At 37.4% G+C, this 20,176-nt stretch overlaps 1 protein-coding gene and 1 non-coding gene across 5 annotated transcripts in view; one reads left to right on the top strand and one right to left on the bottom strand.

Moving 5' to 3' along the window:
• Positions 1–93: 93 nt before the first annotated feature.
• Positions 94–20,176, top strand: part of CBFA2T2 (CBFA2/RUNX1 partner transcriptional co-repressor 2) — a 124,470-nt gene continuing 104,387 nt past the window's right edge. For 3 of the 4 annotated variants that reach the window (XM_016162240.2, XM_016162237.2, XM_016162236.2), the window contains exon 1: positions 94–265. In XM_016162240.2, coding sequence (XP_016017726.1) covers positions 232–265 — 34 coding nt within the window. In that variant the 5' untranslated portion in view covers positions 94–231. Of the gene's footprint in view, positions 266–10,290; positions 19,035–20,176 lie in introns of those variants that run through there. The other variant, XM_036229517.1, reaches the window with a different exon arrangement.
• On the bottom strand, positions 10,188–10,307 carry LOC118610297. Its single transcript, XR_004953859.1, has one exon. It is a non-coding gene; the product is annotated as a 5S ribosomal RNA (ribosomal RNA).

The raw sequence follows: 20,176 nt of genomic DNA, 5'->3' as shown, positions 1-20,176 counted from the left end.
CTTCCGCGTGCGTTGGTCTGGCGGGCGGGAGCGCGCGGCGGGGGCGTGCCCGTGGGGAGGGGCGGGGCCAACAGGGGGCGGGGCAGTGAGCGGCCTAACGGCGGCGGTAGCGGCGGCTGCGGCGGCGGTGCTGGGTTGGGCGAGCTTGGTGACTACAGGTCCTGCGGCAGTGCCTGCGAGGGACCCTGGAGACTGGTAGAGGCGGGAGGCTGGCGACGGAGACACTTGGCGATGGTGGGCGTCCCTGGAGCGGCCGCCTTCCAGCGTAAGCAGGGCGAGAAGGCGGGCGGCTGAGGGGGGCGTGTGAGAGGCCTGCGGCTCCACGGGCGCGAGCTCGGAGAGGTCCCCCGCGGGACGTTGGGATGGGGAAACTGAGGCCCGAAGCAGGGCGGCTCATCCAAGGTCATGCGGCAGGCCAGGCCTTCGCGGGCTCTCGAAGACGCCCGGGCGCTTCCTGCGCGGTCGGGAGCGCTTGAGGCTCGCAGTGTGAGCGAAACTGTGGGGACTGCGGCCTCGGAACCCAGGCCAGGCCACTGTCCATCGGACTTGCTTGTGGACAAGGATTGTTTTGTTCTCTCTGCGCTGGGTCCCTTAAGTCCGGTTCTTGGAGATATATTACACTCGTAATTTCGAGGAGTATGTTCGCAGCCGATGGTGGAGGAGGAGAGAGAGGCCTGTTGGGTGCAGGCTCAGGGGTCGGACTGCCTGGGTTCAGGCCTCCCCAACTTACAGGCTGTGACCTTGACTCTCTCCGAATCTCACTTACCGCATCTACAAAATGGGGATATGAATATCATCTCCACTCGGGCCCTCCTCCCCCGCGCCCCGAGTTCTTGGGTTTTGTGAGGCCAGGAGAACGCTTGACACAGACTGGCACATACACAGGCGTGAAAACTGTCATTGTAATCGCTAATAAACCTCATCCAAGGTGAACCTCACTCTGAAAAGCCCGAAATTGGGCTCTGGTTGTGTATTTAAGATTTTATTTTGTCTTCATTGTGTCCTGCTTTATGATCTAATTGGTTTTCTTTCCTCCATTCCAGCATTGATCTAGTGTTCCTCCTAGAATTCTGAGCTCCTTGGGGGAGGGGTGAGGTCTCTTAATAACAATAAAATTTTAATTGTTTCTTGTTGCAATAGCCAACATTTTTTGAGCAGCAGGCATTTTGCATTCTATTCATTTAATATTTATTAAATAATCTATTAAGTAAGTAAAAGGTACCATTCTTGGCTCTGGGAATACAGCAACAAACTAGATGGACCAAACTAGGCCTTGCGTTTACCCGGGAGGAGGGAGGAAAGACATGGTAAATGAGGGAATCATTAATTTATTTTTGCAGGCTGTCTCCCAATTAATCGTGGTGACAACTTAAATAAGAATTTTGAGTACTTGAATATGCCCATTTTGTAGCGAATAAAACTGAGGAACAGAAGAAACCCTGCAATCTAATAAAATAGCTTCAGCATCTAAAAGGGAGGCTTTATACAGCCTCTCTCCTTTGTTTGATAACCATTTACTGTTGCATTGAAGAAATGTAAAGTAGATGTCCCCAGCTGATTCCTCTTTATAGTTAAGTCTGCAGTTGCCGCATTTGATAGTTTGATTCCCTTCCTCTTGGACTCATAGGTGACCTTTAGGTCTGACAAAGGTGCACCATCTCTGTATAATGAAAGAACTTTTTAGTGGAACTTAAAATTTTTATGTCCAAATCTGTTTTTTGTAGTTTTCAGTTTAAAATATGCCTCAAGGTACAATTTTCGGTTCTATTATGTAACTTTTAATTATTTATTTAAAAAAATTTTTTATATTCTTCAGACAATTTTGTATTCCTAGGCAGTGCTTAGTATACCTTTTCTTTTAACCTGGAAGCATTTAGTAAGTTGTATTAAAATACTGAGAGGATTTTTTTTCAGTGAAGTTCTAATGATACAGTAAGATTCACCATTGACCATCTGCTAAGCACCAGGCCTTATGCTGATGTAGAGCTTACAAAGATGAATGAATAAGAGCAGGCTCTTGCCTCTAGAAGCTAACCTATAGTCTAAACATTTGGCTAATGTTTTTAACTGAAGTGCTAGGCAGAGGGAAAGTAGGAGCTCAGAGTCCCTGGGGGAAGTCTAGAGTAGTGGCCTCAAATGTTTTTAGTGTTCTCTTTATCAGTAAATAGGATTGAGTGTGCAGACATATTATGTGAATGTTTGTTTTAAATTACAATTACATAGTTGACATGTACTGTGTTTTATGTGCATCTTATAACATGCAAAAATAGACATATAACAAAAGGATGGGCTAAAAGAAATAGAAGTTCCACGGTTGTCTTTCCATACCCAGGTGTGTGGATAATTAACTGCCCTCTGGGGTGGAGACCTTCATCTTGTAGTGAGACCTCTTTAACCCATTATTAGGTCTGTTGAAATTCAATTCTGGAGTTGTGCCTAGGTTGAAACTTTGGGGTCCAGTCCTTACTAGCTTTGAGACTTTGGACACATTACTTAACTGTTCTATGTACTTTATTTCCCACATCTGTAAAATTGAGATAATTCCTACATCATTTGCAGTTTTATTGTGATGATTGATAATATATATAAATGTATGCTAATACACGGAAAGTACTACTGTGCTTGACACACCCTATTGGGTCCTGTTAGTGGCTGAGGATACAAAGCCGACATAAGGTCTTCCAGTCTAGTAGGGGCTTTACACAGGTACATGGATAATGATAAAGTTCTTTAAGTCTTTGAAGCAAAGGCCTTTGGGAGTGCACAAGAGGTATAACTAACTGTTCTTTGAAGATCCAGTAAGATTCAGGTAAGGAGGCGACCTTTGAACCAACCCTCAGAAAGGGGGCTCTTCTAGGAGGAGGAACATACCTTATTGGCTGAGGGTACAGTGGAAATTGAGAGGCTGTTAAGATTTTGGTGAGTAGATCTCCATATCTGTACCTGCCAGGAAAGTGATTGAAGCTTGTATACCTTGTTAATAGGATAGCAGTGAGTTCTGGTTGGAGTTGAGCTTGGCAGGGGCCAGATGGCAAGGAAGCCTGTTCTAGAACTTTTCACAGCACCACAGCTCTTTCCTTTCTGGTGGCACTTACCTCATTCTGCTTTCTTAGATACCTCATTCTGCTTTCTTAGATATCTAAGAATATCAACCCCTAAATATAAGTTCATTGAGGGTTAAGATAGTATCTGCTTTTTTGTGATTATATTTGCCTAGCAAGATAAGTGGAAAGTTCGTAAGCATGGGGAAAGGCATAAAAGTCATTGGAACCTCAAAGAATTCTCAACAATTACAAGTGGAATGGCAGATGACCATACTTACTAGTGAAAAGCTTGCCTATAAATAACTTTATGGTAGGTAGGCCCTGTGCATTACTATTCAAAAGGAGTGAGAATTAGAATTGTAACATTCAGTAACACTTAGCTATTAGAATAGTCATATGAAAGTGCATCAGACTTCTGAGATCGAATTAGATGCCTTCCATTTTCTCCTCTAGATCCACTCTCCTTCTGTTCCCACCTTGTTCTCTGCCCTGGGAGGCTGACCTACCTATGCAGACTACATCAATGGGTTTCCTTCCCCTCTGAGGTTATGGAATGTAATCACCCTGCTTCCTTCTTATGGGTGTTTCCTCTGGCTGGCTATGTCCCTTGGTTGAAGATTGCTATTTCTCTAAAGATGGTTCTTTCTTCATGACTCACTCCTTCTAGGTATGGAAAGTTTTGTTTTCCTTTGTTCCTCTGGCTTAGAGGTGCTCTTGGTAGTCCCAGGGTACTAGAACTACCCTTTGTGATGATCTTAAACCCTGCCTACACTTTTCTTTATAGTTAGTTCCCTTATTACATCCTCTGTGAATTATTCTTACTGGAGTGGAGTATGCTATCTTTCCTGCTGGGACCACGACTGATGTGAAACTTATATACCTTCTTAGTAGGATAACTTTTCAAACTTTCAGAGTTTGCTTATACTTCAAAGGTACTTGCAAGAGCCCAGCTTATAGCAGATTTAAAAGCAACAAATCAGATGGAGAGGAGAGGGGCTACCCCAGGTAGGCATACTAACAATGAGAGACAGGGTCCATCTTCTGTAGGTCCTTACCTACTATGCTGCATTAATTGATGGATTTAGTCATTTTCTCCCTGTACTATTGGGTAAGAAAAACAATGGAGTAAGATTAAAAGCATCATAATCGGTGACTAAACAATCAAGACAGGTTAAAGTGCAGTTAGCCTGTTTGAAAAGACAGAGATATACATGAGGGAAATTGTTTGACATAATGGAAAAAGCAGAATTTGGAGGCCAACTTTGGTTTCGAGGCCCAGCTCTACTGGGAAGTTGTTCAACTTTTGAGACTCAGTTGTTTGTTTAATCTCTAAAATGTAGGTTATTCTTAACCTAGTAATAACAATGACTAATATTAAATGTTTATTTTGGGCCAGACACCATGCCAAGCATTATACTCACCTTATGCCTTTTGATCCTGCACTCTTTTAGGTATACTTATTTTACAAATTAAGAAATTTACTCAGATGTCATAGAGCTAATAAATAACCACGGCTAGATTAATATCTAGATCTGACTACAGAGCCTGAGCTCTTACCATTAAGGTAACTTATTTAAAATGTGTTTCTCCATCAGTGAATGGGAAAATCGAACCCTTGTTCCTATACTCTGTCACTGTGAAGTTTCCTGCATTTTGAAAAGTTATTTAAGTTATCAAAATACAGCATTTATAAGATGGGAGAAAACAATGTTTATAGATATCTAAACATCACTGCACTGCCAAAGTTTTCCTGGCTGATTTTTTTGGGGGGAAGGATGTTCAGAACCTTTGTTGTCTCATATTTTATACACTCCACCTCTACCCTGTGGCAGAGTTGAGTGAAATGAGCTGAATGCTATGAGAGTAATATTGTTATAAAACCTTAATTATTAAATCAACTGTTATCTGCATATTAATTTCAAATTGACATTTCAGTGAGTCTTTGTGTAGAATTGAGCATTAATTTTCCTATTAGGAACAAGTTATTTGAGGTTGTCGAAGGTTTGTAACTTTGCTTATTTTGAGGGTTGAGATGTACTAAAATTGAGTTATATTTTGGACACTAATGATTTTTGTTTTCATCTTTGACTTTTGTATACATTTATGTTGGTTTGGAACCTGATGGCTTGCCTCCATACTGATGGAGTCTAGAAATAAGCAGAGACTGACTTTAAGCTTGTTCTTTAGTATTAAGCCTGTTGTGTGGGGTATGCAGATCTAGGCTTTATGATCAGTTATTGGAATTTAATAACTATTTTTAGGTGGGAAGGATCATTTAATGATAGTGTACGATGGGTGAATGCAGCAGTAATATCAAGATGAGTTAATTCACTAAGCTCATACCTCTTCCAGGCTTAAGAAAAAAATAAGAAAAAGATGGAGAAGAAAGATTTCTCACTTGTCAGGTTCATCTTCATTCCTTAGTATTAGCGTATTGTTTTGAACCTTATATTATAGAAAGTGATTACTCATTGTAAAGATTTACTTCAAATCCCTGAAAGTTTGAGGGCTAATGAGGGAGACTCTTCCCCCTGGTTATTGTTGTAACTTTGGTAAGGATATCCAGAAAGGGAGGAGGGGTGTGTGTCTTACTAAAGCTGTACTGACCAGCCCCATGTGCAATATGAACTAGTGTATGTACATGTGACAGACCCTGTCTCTGGGTTTTATTATGGCTGGTTAAATAGCCTTTTGCCTCTGTCTCTGGTTTCTGTCTCTGGCCCATTGAAGGCCTTGAGGCTATCTGAAATTATAGGGGCTGGGGCATCATAAATTAAACTTGTGAAATGAATCCATTGTGGATATATCAACTGAATCTGACTTTTAAGTTCAGTCGAACTCTTTTTAAAAAAGAGTCTTTACTAGATTTTTTGCTGGGTGCTTTTTACGTATGTCATCTAGTAATTTTTAGAACCTTGGGAGGGAGTTAGTATCTCTTTTACAGATGAGGAAATAAGGCTCAGAGAAGTTAAATAAATTGCCCAAGGTCACACAGTTAATCAGTAGCAGATGCACTATTCAAACTTAGTTCAGTCTTGGTGTTGAGTTCATTCATTATACATTAAGATCTGAGTCCAAAACCCACTGTTTTTTACTCTATCACGTAGCTCCTTTTTACTAACTGGACTAGAGGTTTTTAGACATGTGTTTCATAGGATCCCAGGTACTTGATTTCCTATCTTTCTTCAACCACTTTCTTTCCCTGACATTTATTTTAAAATGTTGTAGGAATTGGAATATGATTTAAAGACCACTTTACTAGGTCTTGGACTTGTTCAAGAGTATCCTGCATTGGCCTTAGAGATGAATTAGAAAAATAAAAAGGCAGAAAATCTCAGAGCCTTTACCAATGCATCCTATGTGTTTACTGATCTTAGCAGTGAAACAGATGGTTGTAATGAATACCCCAAAAGCCCAAGAAATGTCCATGCTAATTTTGCTTGGTCTTGTGAGATGTCAAATATGGATCATCAAATATAGTATATGGACTATGCAATGAATCTTTAATTTGTGGCTCTTTAAGATTTGATTCTACTCTTCTTTTTTGCATTAATTAAATGCAGAAATCAAAATAGAATAACCCAGAGCTAGGTATCCTTCTGTCTGAATTTATAGCTTTGGAGTTGGCTAGACCTTTCAATTAAATTAGCTGATGGCGACAAATATGTAATCTGACCTCTCCAGCAGTTCAAGTGAAATGTTAATACCAGGCATAGCACAGTTCCCTTGACACTCTGCTCTGACCTTTTCCTCTCTTACAAATGTTTCCCTTATTTCTTTGTTAACTTAGCTATCTCCATACAGAGGTCCTGCTTGCTTTTTAATTTTTCAAAGCCACATGAAACAGACATTCAAACAGCACAGATTTATTCATTTTTACCTTATATTCCTAGAGTTACACTAATCATACAGTTTCCTCTAATTCACATAGTTTTTAGCTAGTTTACTATCCCTTTACCCTTAATAAAAGCTAAAATACTGACATTTTCCTCCACCAAAAATATAGCGAAGTTTTTTTGTCCTTAATATTGAGAAAGGGATTATGTCTTTCTTTTTGTTTCCCTCTAGAGAAGTGGAGCCAACCTTGTGGGGAGGAGGGAGGTGGGCAGAAAGCCCAGAGATTAAAGGTAGAAATGATTTAGGAGAGCAAAATTTTGAGTTGGTGAGAGAGAAAGAAGTATAAGAGCTGATGATGGTCTTAGTTCCTTTGGCATTCATTCTCTAGCCTCCTAGAGCTCCTTAGAACCTAGCAGTCTGTTTCCATAAACTCCTCCTTAATTTTCTCTTGGTGAGTTTGTCTGGCTAAGTGGTTTAAACAATACGTTTACCTTTTCTTAAATAAATATATTACAAGATACTATAAATTGCTTTAGAAAAACAAACATTTTCAAGAATGGTGAGCTGCTTATAAATAACACTTTGTATTCATTTTTTTTAACTTTGTATTTTGACATAATTTCAAACTTACAAAAAAGTTGAAAGAGTAGTGTTAAGATTCCTGTATGCCATTCCCTTGATTCCCCAAATGTCAACATTTTTACTGTTTTATATAAATATTCCTTTTCTCTTTATATAGGCATATTATTTTTCTGAACTATTTTAGAGTAAGTTACAGATGTGCTACCTCTTTAAATAACTTAATGCATATTTCCACTAAATTAGGACATTCTCTTATGTACCTATAATATACTTATCAAAATCAAGAGATATGGCCATGATACAATATTGTTATCTAATATACAGACCTTATTCAAATTTAGCTATTTGTTCCAATAATATTTTTTATAGGAAAAACAGTTTCTTTTCTAGTCTAGGAGCCAGTCCAGGGTCATGTATATTTACTTATCTGGTTTCCAGTCTCCTTCAGTTTGGAAGAATCCTTTTAGTTTGTCTTTCATTACCTTGTCTTTTTTGAATGGTGTAGGCCATTCATTTTGTAGAATGTCCCTCAGTTTGAATTTGTCTTTTTTATGAATGGATTCACATGCATTTTGGCAGAAAATCACAAAGTAATTTGTGTTTCTTGGTGCCTCATATCAGGTACATGATGTCCATTTGTTCAGCACTGTGATGTTAATTTTCATCATTTGTTTAAGGGATGTCTGCCAAGTTTCTTCCCTATAGTGTTTCTCCCCCTCTCCCCTGCTCCCGCCACTCCTTCTGAATTAGTAAGACTCTTGTGGGGAGAGACCAAGACCATGTAAATATGTTGTTTTCTTCCTAGTTTTAGCATATATTAATGATGTTTGCCTGAGTCAATTATTATTATTATAATTGTACCATGATTTTCTATATTTCTGTCAGTTCTTCACTTACTAGATAACATTCTACTGCAGAATTTTTCTTACCTTTAATTATTTTAATTCTTTTATATGTATTAATATGGATTCTTATTCAATAGGTTATAATCTGTTACTATCATTATTTATAGTGGTGTTCACATTGTCTCAGATTTAGCCAGTGGAACCCCTTCAAGCTAGTTCTTGTGTCTTTTTGTCAAGTTCTCAACATTCTTGAACCACTTCCGTAACTTTCTGGCATATACACAAAAAAATCAATTGAGGAATTCTAAAGCATGTTTTGAACACTCTTTGTTATTATATGAGTGATTTTGTAATAATCTCCATTTTCAGTTGTTTCCATGGTTTATTGGAACAAGTCTGCAGGAAAAAAAGATTGTGTAGAAATAGGGAGTAGCAATTTAATTTTAATATGAGAACTGAACAACAAAATGGTCTATTACTATAGTACACACAGACACAGTGACCCCCTTTTTATATATTTACTTTGACACAAGTAATACATGAATATATTTAAAAATTTTAAACATTACAGATAAAGGAAAAATCCCCTTTTATTCATTTAACAACTACTGTGGTGCTATTAGTTGCTGGGACTGTGTTAAGTGCCCTGGGGCTCCGAAGTTGAATAAGATTCAGTCTCTTTGCTCAGAGATCTTCCAGCTTGTTTTTCTTTCTGTGTCCTAACACTTCGTCAATTGCTCTTGTAATGAAAACTTTGACAACTGTGTTTTAAGTTTGGACAGTGATGATCCATCTTTTTTCCCTTGTGACTGATGCTGTTGGGGTGAGTTGTACTGAGAAATAGTAAAGCAAAGATTCTGGTTCAATCAATGGAGGAAGAGAATTTCTCAGAAAGGACATGGGATGCCAAACATGCCTCAGAGCCACTGAGCACCAAGCCACAGCTGTGGACATCAACATTTGGCTTGCTGAGAGCTTTCTTTGGGGCTGTAATACATGCTGATTTGGTGGCTGTTGGACTCTGAGGCATGATGTGGTAAATGAGAGTTTCCCCCCAAAATCCATAGATATATAATAGTGATTCAAAATCCTAAAAGCAATTCTTGATTTTTATGTGAATATCTCCCCATTTTGTGCATTATTTTATTTTTATTCACTTGCCGCTTTAGTCCTTTGGTTCTCTTTACTCTGGTAGTTGAATTCAATAAATTATTTATTTGAGGGGCCTAATATTTGTATTCTACTGGAAAAACAAACAGCTAGTTATACTAGGAGGTGGACTATAAGGAATGACTGTTACGGTGAGTAAAAATCATTGATTTTTAAAGATATTCTTGATTTTAAATAACTCATTTGCTTTCACAAACTTTTTTTTTGAACACCCAGTATCAGATGCTGGGGGAAATATAGTTCTAAGGCCCTGAAGAAGTTTAGATGCAGTCCAGTAGTGGGGAGAGACAGATTGAGTTTCTGTGCAAAATGGATGGTAAGCAGTGATCATAGCACAGTAAGAAGCACTAAGGATAGGCATCTGATCTAATGTGTGTGTGCACGCATGTGTGGCTGAGTTTCAAAAAAGGATTCTTAGAGAAAATGACGCCTGTCTTGAAACGAATCTGTTTTACATTCCAACAATTTTTTTTAAATTAATTTTTGGGCTGGCATTGTATTCAACAATTAAAGATAAAAGTGTTATTTAGTGAACAGGCTCCCTCATTTCTGTGCTCTAGTTACTCTTCCTTCCTTGAAGGCAACTGGTGTTACCAGTTTCTTGTGTGTCCTTTCATTCAGATTTCATTTATCTATCTATCATCTATCTATCTATCTATCTATCTATCTATCTATCTATCTATCTATCTATCATCTATCATCTATCTATCACCTACAGCACCTGGTCTTCCTAGGTGGTCTCCCATCCAAGTACTAACCAGGCCCGACCCTGCTTAGCTTCCAAGATCAGACGAGGATTGGGCACATTCAGGGTGGCATGGCTGTAGACCTTGTGTGTCTTTTTAGATACGTTCCTGTAGGTCATATAATATACATAAAAGAACTTACTCATTTTTGTATTGTATTTCATTGTTTGATTGCATAATTTGTTTACAGTCCACTACTGATGGACATTTTCACGCCATTTTTTTTTTCTGTTTCAAACAATGTTGCATAACTTTGTAAAGAATGTCACTTCATAAATCTGTAGAATACCTTGAAATAAAATTGCCGGGGCAAGAAGTTTATGATTTGTGTAGTTTTGATAGATTTTACCAAATAACTTTCTGGAGATGGTATATCAATTTTTGTTCTGCTAGCAAAGTAAGTATGTGACTCAAGTAGAAGATGAGTAGACCAGGGTTGCAGGGGACTAAAAGTAGTGATGTTATTAGAGTATAAAGGACAAGGTAAAGAATGGCAGCAGCTGAGACTAGAGAAGCAGGCAGGGCCAGCCAGGTTTTTATGCTGGATTTTTTTCTTTAGCTAATGGAGAGCAAAAGAAAGGATGAGGGAATGAAAGTTGAGATTGTATTCTAGAAAGAGCAAGCACTTGGTGGCCCCTTGAAGATGCATTGGAAGGGGCAAGACAGGAGGAAGTAAAATAAATTAATACAGTAGTCATGTTATCAGACCATGCATCTCAATTTTGGGTTTGGAAACTATCCCTTGTGAAGGGATACAGTGTGCTAAGGGACATAGAGAAGATAAATTTAAAGGAGAAAGTGCATATCTCATTGAGGGTAACAAGAAAGGTTTGAAGGAATAGTCAGTTGCACTTTCATGGAGGATCAATTTTGTATTGATAGATATGGAGAAATGGGATAAAGGAAATCATTCCATTCCTGAGAATGGAATAGCCAGGAGTAGGCACACTTTTTCTATGAAGAGTAAATATATATTTTAGGCTTTGTGGAACACATATAGTCTCTGTCCTGTATCCTTTTTTTTTTGCGGCCCTTTAAAAATGTAAAAATTGTTAGCCCACAAGGCTTATTGAAACAGACCATGGGCTGGGTTTGCACTCGAGGGAGTGTGGGGTGGGAGATGGCCTTACTTCCTGACTCTTTGAATAAGCAAAGGCATCCAGGCTGAAAGTTGTAGGATATACTTCTTGAGCAGGAAACAGTCCCCTTTTATCCATGGTTTTGTTTTTCGTGGTTTCCATTACCTGCAGTCAGCTGTTGTCCAAATACATTAAATGGAAAATTCCAGAAATAAACAGTTCTTAAGGTTTAAATTGTGTGCTATTCTGTTCCACTGGGACATGAATTATCTTTTGTCCAGCATATCCATGCCGTATACACGCCCTGCCCTTAGTTCCCTTAGCAGCCCTTTCAGTTGTCTGATCAACTGTTGAGGTGTCACAGTACTTGTGTTCAGGTAACCCTTATAGTAGCCTAGCTTACACCACAATGTCTATGTCATTCACCTCAGTTCATCTCATTTGTGTTGTATCATCTCAGGAAGGATGAATACAGTGCAATAAGATACTTTAAAAGAGACCATATTTACATAACTTATAGTTACAATTATTCTATTTTATTATTGTTGTTGTTAATCTCTTACTATGCCTTATTTATAAGTTAAACTTTTATCATAGGTATGTAGGTATAGGAAAAAGTGTAGTATATATAGGGTTTGGTACTATCTTTCATTCTTGGAAGGTATTCCTCTTGGTTAAGGGGCCACTACCGTAAAGGCAAGTTGAGGCAGAGCTGTGGGAAACTGACTTGTTAGGCTAAAGAATTTGTCCTTAAGTTAGATGCATTGAGAAGTCACGTATTGTATTGACACCAGTGGTGACATTTTGCCTGGTACTGTAAACTTTATTTTCAGCTATACAAAACCTGGTTGGGAGAATTGCCTTATGTAGAAGTTGGTATTGAATATAGTACCATTAGCATGAAGTACTGAAGTTTAATCAGTACTCCTAGTGTTTTAGTGAGAGGGTTAACTCAAAGAATCAAGGAAGTAAAATGTACAGTAATTTAGCTGATTGTTGCATTAAACAGCTCCCATAACTATATGGTCTCTGAGTAAGTTTTGTATTGTTTTAAGCCTCTGGTTCTAGACAACTGGAAAACTGGTTTTCCTCTGGTTGAGAATCAGGGTGGTGGATTGGGAGTGTGATCAGAATTACCTCAGGGATTCATTAGAATATCAATGTGACACACATTGTATTCTGAGGGAGGATGTCTGGTATGTTTTTTGAAATAGCCTCTTAGGTGATTTTTTGTCCTGCCTTCCTGGTTAGAAGCCACTATTTGGACCAATTTCTGTTCTTTCCCCTCAGCTCTCACCTTACACCCAGTGATGCTGGTAGGATTACATTCCTTTATCTATTTTCTAGCATGAAAGAAGTGTTGAGATGGAATTTTGCTTTCCCGGAAAGACTATAGATTTATGGTTGTGTCTTTTGGCAGTGAACATAGCTAACTCATATTGTCAACTTGCTGATCATCTTTTCCTGATGAATTCTGGTCTTATTTTCAGTTATTGTGGATTATATTTTTGTTTCAGCCTCTTGTGTTATAAGCTTTGTGCCTGTGTTAATAGGAAGTGAGCTTCCTTCTCATTTTCATGAAACTGCTTTTTATCAACACAAAAACATAGGCAGTGATTAGATACTCTGTTCTTGCTTCCCCTATGACCTTGAACTCACTTCGAGCACCTATTATGTGCACATTGTGGCATGCAGAATTTTGTTGAGGTGAAGGAATGCTCTTGATATAGGAAAATCCAAAGACGAAGGATCTCTGAGATCCTTCTCATTCCACAGTCTGGTTCCATAATTAAAAGGCAATAAATCCTGAGGGAAACCTAATAAAATCCTCAAAGCAGATTGTACTGTAGTACACGTAGTATCTGATAACCTTTAACAATTTTTTGTTTGTTCATTTTTGTGGCTGCAGGAAAATAAGATAACTGCTGATTATTAAGATGCGTAAAGTTGGAGACAATGATTGGATCAAATTTAGTTTATCAGTCATCTTTTTCTAATGAAGGCTATCATTTTAATTTTAATTTAATTTTTTAAAATTTTCATTTTAAAGCAATTGTAATTCCCCAGTTTTTAAAAGCACATGTTGGTTATGACATTGAAAGCTGTAATGTGCAGTAATCAAAGCTTTTTTGATTGTAGCACATATTTATAAATGCAGATTTGGAACTATGTGTGACAGAATCATCTGGATGGTTGATAAGGATTTATAAGCCAAGAAGGGTTTATTTAAACTTCTGCTATCAGAAACAGGAAATTGGGATCCCATTAAGGCTTAATTGGTTTGACTCTAGCTTTTTAGCTTGGAGGCTGCCGAAGAGTTAATTTATTGTGTGATGGTTTAGCCATGTGTGGAGCACAAAATTGTTTTAAGGAAAGGGTCTCTTTGTATGTTTATTCATTTGTCAAATCAATTCTGTTTGCATGTGAACCCTCTTCTTGATTATAGGGAAAACAGGCAGACAGTCCATGACAATTAAATATTAGAACATGACAGTCTCATATCAATCCCACAGTTTAAAGGGGAAAACAGGGCTTCTGGTTTTATTAAATTTACCCGGAATGATGACATTTAAAGCAAGAAACCTTTGAGGAAAGATCTGTCAGTAACAGATGAGAAAATTTTTCTTTTTGAAAATGGATTCTTGTATCTAGGTAGAGATGTATGGCATAGTGAGAAAGGATCTTTGGATTGGTTTTCTTAACATTTGGATTTCATTTTATTAGGTGGCTAAAAGATATGGCTTTAACCAGTCATTTAATCTTGAAAAGTGTGTGTGTGTGTGTGTGTGTGTGTCTGTGTGTGTGTCTGTGTGTGTGTCTTTGTGTGTGTGTGTGTGTGTGTGTGTGTGTGTGTTAGAAGCTCGTCAAATTTTGAATTGTATTTTAACCGAAATAACTTTTGCTTGTGGCTAATAATAGAAGGATGTTTAAAAGATAAATGAAAATATTATCTGTAATAGCTGTTTGGGAGATAGCTTGACAATTTTTCTTTTTCCCTGTAATTTTTTCCTCTTTGTAAACTTTTTATTAAACAGAAATGCATAAATCATAAATGTACAGCTCAATGAGTTTTCACAAAGTGATTGTACTTTTGTGTAACTGCTTTCCAAATCAAGAAATAGAACATTAACAGCAACTACTTCAGAAGCCTACCTCTCATCTGCCAGTTAATATCACTCTCTCTCTTCCAGAGTAACCAATATCATGACCTCTATAACCATGCATTAGTTTTGCCTTTAAGAAAAAAAAAAAAGGACATTATATAAATAGAGTCATATAGTGTCTATTCTGTATCTGGCTTTGCCGGACAATGACACTTGTGCTTGTGTATATATAGCATTCTGATGCTATATATAGAATTCTGCTATAAAAATATACTGCAGTTTATCTTTTCTATTATGGATGTTTTGATTGTTTCCAGTTTTTGGCTATTAGGAGTAATACTGCAAAGAACATTCTTCTATGTCTTTGGGTATATACTTAGGAGTGGAATTGGAGGGTCATCGCCAGCGAGTGTGTACATGTTCAGCTTTAACAGATACTGCCAAAAAGTTTTTCAGAGTTGTACCAGTTTATACTTCAATCACAAGTCTATGAGAATTCCAGTTATCTACACTCTCACCAGTCTTTTAATATTTCGCTGAGCCTTTACTCTGTGTAAGATAGGAGAGATACGGTAGTTAAACAAAACAATAGATCTTGAAATTTTATTTTTTACATATATTTAATATGTTCGGAGGGTGATAAGGTATTAAGGTATGTTGGATAGAGAGTGGAGGGTGAGGGGGGTATTATTAGATAGCAGTAGTTAAGAAGGACTTATGATCAAGTGACATCTGAGCAAAGATTTGAAGGAAGTAAGCTAGTCATGGATATCTGGGAGAGGAGCAAGCAGTCCAGGCAAAGGGAATAGCAGAGGTCAAAGCCCTGAGGATGGAAGCATGCTTGATATTTTCACAAAATAGTAAGGTGGCTAGTATGACTGGAGCACATTGAGTAAAGGTGATATAGTAGTAGAAGTGTATCTCCAGGAGGTAAACAGGCCAGAACATGTAGGACCTTGAGAGTCAAGGAAAGGATTTTGGATTTTTAAATGAGATGGGAAACCATTGGAAGGTTTCAGGAGAGGAGTGATAGTATCTCCTTTACCTTTTAAGAGATCACTCTGCCCTCGCAGAATACTCTAATGGGACAAAAGTGGAAGCAGGAATGTAAATTAAGAAATTATTGTTGTAGGCCAGGAGAGGGAGTTTGGTGGTTTGGATCAGAATGTTAATGGTTGAAATAAGGAGAAATAGATGGATTCAGTATATTTTGAAGGTAGAGAAGATAGCACTTGCCCAAGTGGATTGGATATGGGGAATTGGGAGTGGTTTATGTGTCAAGGATGACTCCAAGATTATTGGCTTAAGTTGTTAATTTACTAATTTGAGATAGGCTGGGGAGAGGGTAGGAGCCCTATCTAGATTTGGGCTGGGTTAGGGAAAAAGAATTTGATATGGGACATGTTGCATATGAGATACCTATTAAATGTCCAACTAGAGATACTTGACAAGGCAATAGGATGTATAAATTACAATAGAGGTTGGACCTCACATGGCCTTCGGTGTGTGATATAGAGAAAACAGAAAATTCTCTTCATTTGAACACTTGTAAAGCTTATTATTTAGAATTTACATAGTGCAGACTTTTTCTGTTTTTATAGGAGCTATTTGACAAGGAAGTAAAATATCAGGAATTTATTTATCAAGAAACCTCCTAGGTACTTCTTTGAAAGATTTATTGGACTCTGTATAGATTTAATCTAGTCTACTGTAGTTTGTTATTCTGTGTAAAATGATCATTGCTGTAATGACCTTAGGAAGCTCTATATGACTATAAAGTACGTTGTAAATTATCCAAAGAAAGCGTTAACCATATAGTGTTATGCATTATATTTTAAAGCATATTTATAATATGTAATTTGAAAAATAATAGTTTACATAGGAGTTTCACAAAAGTTATTTTATTCACTGCTCACAACAACCTGTGAATTGAGTACTATTACCATTTCCACTTTATAATTGAGGAAACGGCTGCATGGGTGGTAGAATTAACTCAAACTCAGGGCATGTCTCTCTGGTTAGGTAATAGAGACAAGACCTGAACCCAAGCCCTAACTCAATAGCATTATATAGATTAACTCTCTTAACTACTGTGTTTCATTTCTTAGCTATGCTGAATGAATACTAATTTATTATAGAGTATTCTGACACTATAATTTTTGAAAAATATTTTTTACAAAAGCAGTACAAGACATTTTATAAAAAGTCGCAGCAAATAGAGTAAAAATTCCCTTTTACCTCCTCACTGGAAGTTTTGAATTTATATCCAGACTTTTGGATACCTTTACACATCTGTAATATACAGATATGTAGTGTTTTCTATAAACTGAATCATACTGTAAATAATTTATTGCAGTTTTTATAATTTTCAGTCAAATGGGAAGTCTACAAAACTGTTGTCAGATCTTTGCTTTAAACAAGAGCAAAGATATTTTATCTCTTCTGTTTTAAGTACCTTGAAACAGATTTTATGAACGACAGCAACATTCAGTATTGATTTGCTCAATATTAGTGGTTAGATGCCTTAAAATGATCACACCTTTCATTTCAGAGAACTTTCCAAATGCTCTGTAAAAGTGGCAGATATATGATTAACTGCTTTGTGAAGCTGCCAAACACCATTCAAGTCCCTATTCCTTTCTTAGAGAGTGCATGGTTGTCCATTTTGGAGCGATTGGCTCTTGCAGATGTACCTAGGGTTGTAGGAGATGATGTTTCTCCATTTGTCTTATAGTAGTGAAAGGTATTAATGAACCTGTAACTAGATAGAGCTGTCCTGGAGATGAAAATAGGTCCTTTCTGCTATTGATGACATAGGAGAAAAGCTTCTGGTAGATCAAACTCTCCAGATATTTAGGTAATTATTTCCACCATTGTAAACTAATGCATACACCAAATAATGCCTTTCGCTTTTTTGTTTGTTTCAAAGATCTAATTGGCTTTATTAAGTGATTCATGAATTGGGCAGCATCTCATCTAGGAACTAGAAGAGCTCTCATTTTGCTTTTAATGCCTCACTTTTAACGATGCAGTCATCAAATTGACTTGCTGTTAATATTTTCAGAAGGAAAAAAAAATTGAACTGCTGTGTTGCATAAGTTCAACCTTTGCACCAGATCTGCTCTGGGCCAGTCAGTGGACTAGGTAGTCATATTAGGGAGATAATAAAGGTAGGCTTTTGCTGGAGACAGGACAGACCAAACAGGAAGTGGATTTGTATGGGTCTCAGAATTCCAGAGTAATGAAGGTGAGTTAATGTCAAGTAATGGGTATATGTAGGCTGATGTTAAAATAATGATTAAGGAGGGAGAAATAACTATACAATGTACGGTTTGGTGGTGTGCACCCCAGCTATCTGGGAAGCTTGTTAAATGCAGCTTCTGGGACTTTACTTCCCAGGGATTTAAATTCTGGGGGGTGGGGTGGGGCAGGGCCCAGGATTCTGCATTTCACTAAGCTTTCTAAGTGATTATAGTTGGTCTAAAGACTACTTTGAGAAACACTGAACCTGACAAAGACCATCCAAGTCTAGTTGGAGGAAGAATTACAGGGAGGAGAAACTATTTTGATATGGGACACCATGATGAATGGAGGTATCTGAGAAAGTATTAGAGAGAGAGATTGAGGGACAGAGGAGGAGGGACTGATGTTCGATTTTATTTTTCTCTCAAGGAATGTATCTTTAATTTGTTTGTTTTGTATTATATTTACCAGATATGCTATGTTATCTTGGTAAGCACGCTCTCATATCTGTAGAGTACTATATTCCTGGGACATCCTTAATTTCCAACATTTATAACATTTTCTCCATAAGTCATTAAAATATCCTCAGAAGTATAACTTTTAAGCATTCAAACTAACTTATGGGCTATGGCATAAAATAATTTATCACCTTATGAATGTTTTTGTTTCTTGGCTCAAGAAATAACCATTTTTAGTTTACTGATATTAATGAGGCTTCCTTAATGGGGAGGAAAATCCCTCTGAGGATTTAAGTAAAGGTTAAGTTGGATAATTTAAGGTTCCATGCAGAGAAAGAAAAATTTCTCAATTGTAAAGTATAAAAAGTAGGAAGAGATTCTAATTTCTCATATGCTGTTTATTTAGCATTATTTATTCATTCAGCACATTTACTGGCATTGACATTACCATTCTTAATATGAAGCACTGACTGCTGGAGAATAATAAGCTTGTTTTACTGTATCTTCCTATAAATGTTCTGAACACTGCGTATCTAAACCTGACAAAGACCATTTAAGTCTAATTGGAGGAAGTAGTTTTGGGAGTGGTTAAGGACAATCATATTTGTAACCTAGGATTGTTAGATTTTATAACAATTCTTTGACATCATTATTGTAACTAATATTGTTGTATTTGTGTTTTGGAGATGAAAGTCATGTTTTAGCATCCTATAGTTTAAAATGACATTGGTCTTAATCTGGGCAAGAAAGGTGAAAAATGCTGACCTGGGCTTACCTTATCTGCAGCTCGCATCGTTCTTACAAACTTCAACTGGCTATACACCAACCAGGTGTTTCACTTTAATTGCAGCTGTACCATCTGTGGGAGCAGGTGGACAGATTCTTTGTCTTCAGGAAAACACAGCTGATGAGACTTAGGAGAAAAGGTAATCGATTGCTTTTTCTTAGCCATAGCTCTCTCTGGTCACGTATACCTAAGCACAAGTTTTACTTGTGCCTAGGTGTTGACTCTGGTCAGGACAATAACGACAGTAAACAAAAAAAGGTGTATGTTTTGCTGCTTGTGTTTTTATTGGATTGGCACTGAGAAAGATAATTTAAGGGTTTTTTTTTTTAAATTTTTGTTTTTAGTTACTTGAGGATATTTCTAGCTCATAATATTATCTGAGAGTTCTTTGTATGTATAGTTTATTGCTGGCTCTTTGCGGAGAACGGAGACATAAGTGAAAAGGCAAAATAGCATAATGAAGGTCATAGGTCAATCACATGTATCAAAAAATAGAAGGGAAATATGGACTATAGAATTCATAGATTATTGGAAGGATAGACTAGGAGAGTAATCATGACCCTTATCCCTATTTTACAGATAAGAAAACTAAGACCTTGAGAAAATACTTCCTTAGTATTTTCCTCGGATAATTGAGTGAAAATTCAAAAGTAACTTTAATTCTGGAAAAGTGGTTGAAATCTAGTGATATTTTCTAAAGAAATAGCAAAGTGAGTGAGCCAATTTAATGTAGTGAACAACCAGCTATACAAGATTTTAGCTCATTTGGGACTACAAACTAAAAATGAGCCTGTGTTGCAATGTCGCCTCAGCAACAATCATTCTATTACCAGGCTTTGTGAAGGAGGTAGGAGTTTGCCCTATCTTACTTCAAGTTTAACTTCATATATTTATATACCTCAGCTTAAGAGATACATGTAGACAGCATTTGAGAGGGTTCAAAGAAGAACTCCAAATATGGTTAAGAAACAAGCTCCAGTTGAAAGGTTCAAGAAGCTGTGCCTGATGAAGAGAAAGCATAGAGGACTGATAAGCCTTTAAGGATGGTTTTGCAAAAAGTTGTATACTTAACTTCCTTTAGAACTAGACAGGAAGGGGGGCAAGCGGCATCAAATTTACCTTTGGCCATGAGGAAAGTAGATAGATACACATTGTATTTTCTGGGGACCAGCCATGATAGTGTCACCTGGGAGCTTATTTGAAATGCAGAATCTCAGGGTCTGGCCCAGACCTACTTAATTTGCATTTTAATAAGGTTTTCTCAGGTGATTCATATGTACA

Source organism: Rousettus aegyptiacus, unplaced genomic scaffold, assembly GCF_014176215.1.
Source record: "Rousettus aegyptiacus isolate mRouAeg1 unplaced genomic scaffold, mRouAeg1.p scaffold_m13_p_12, whole genome shotgun sequence".
NCBI lineage: Eukaryota > Metazoa > Chordata > Mammalia > Chiroptera > Pteropodidae > Rousettus > Rousettus aegyptiacus.
Note: the sequence above shows the minus strand (reverse complement) of the source record. Positions and strands in the feature narration are given on the sequence as shown.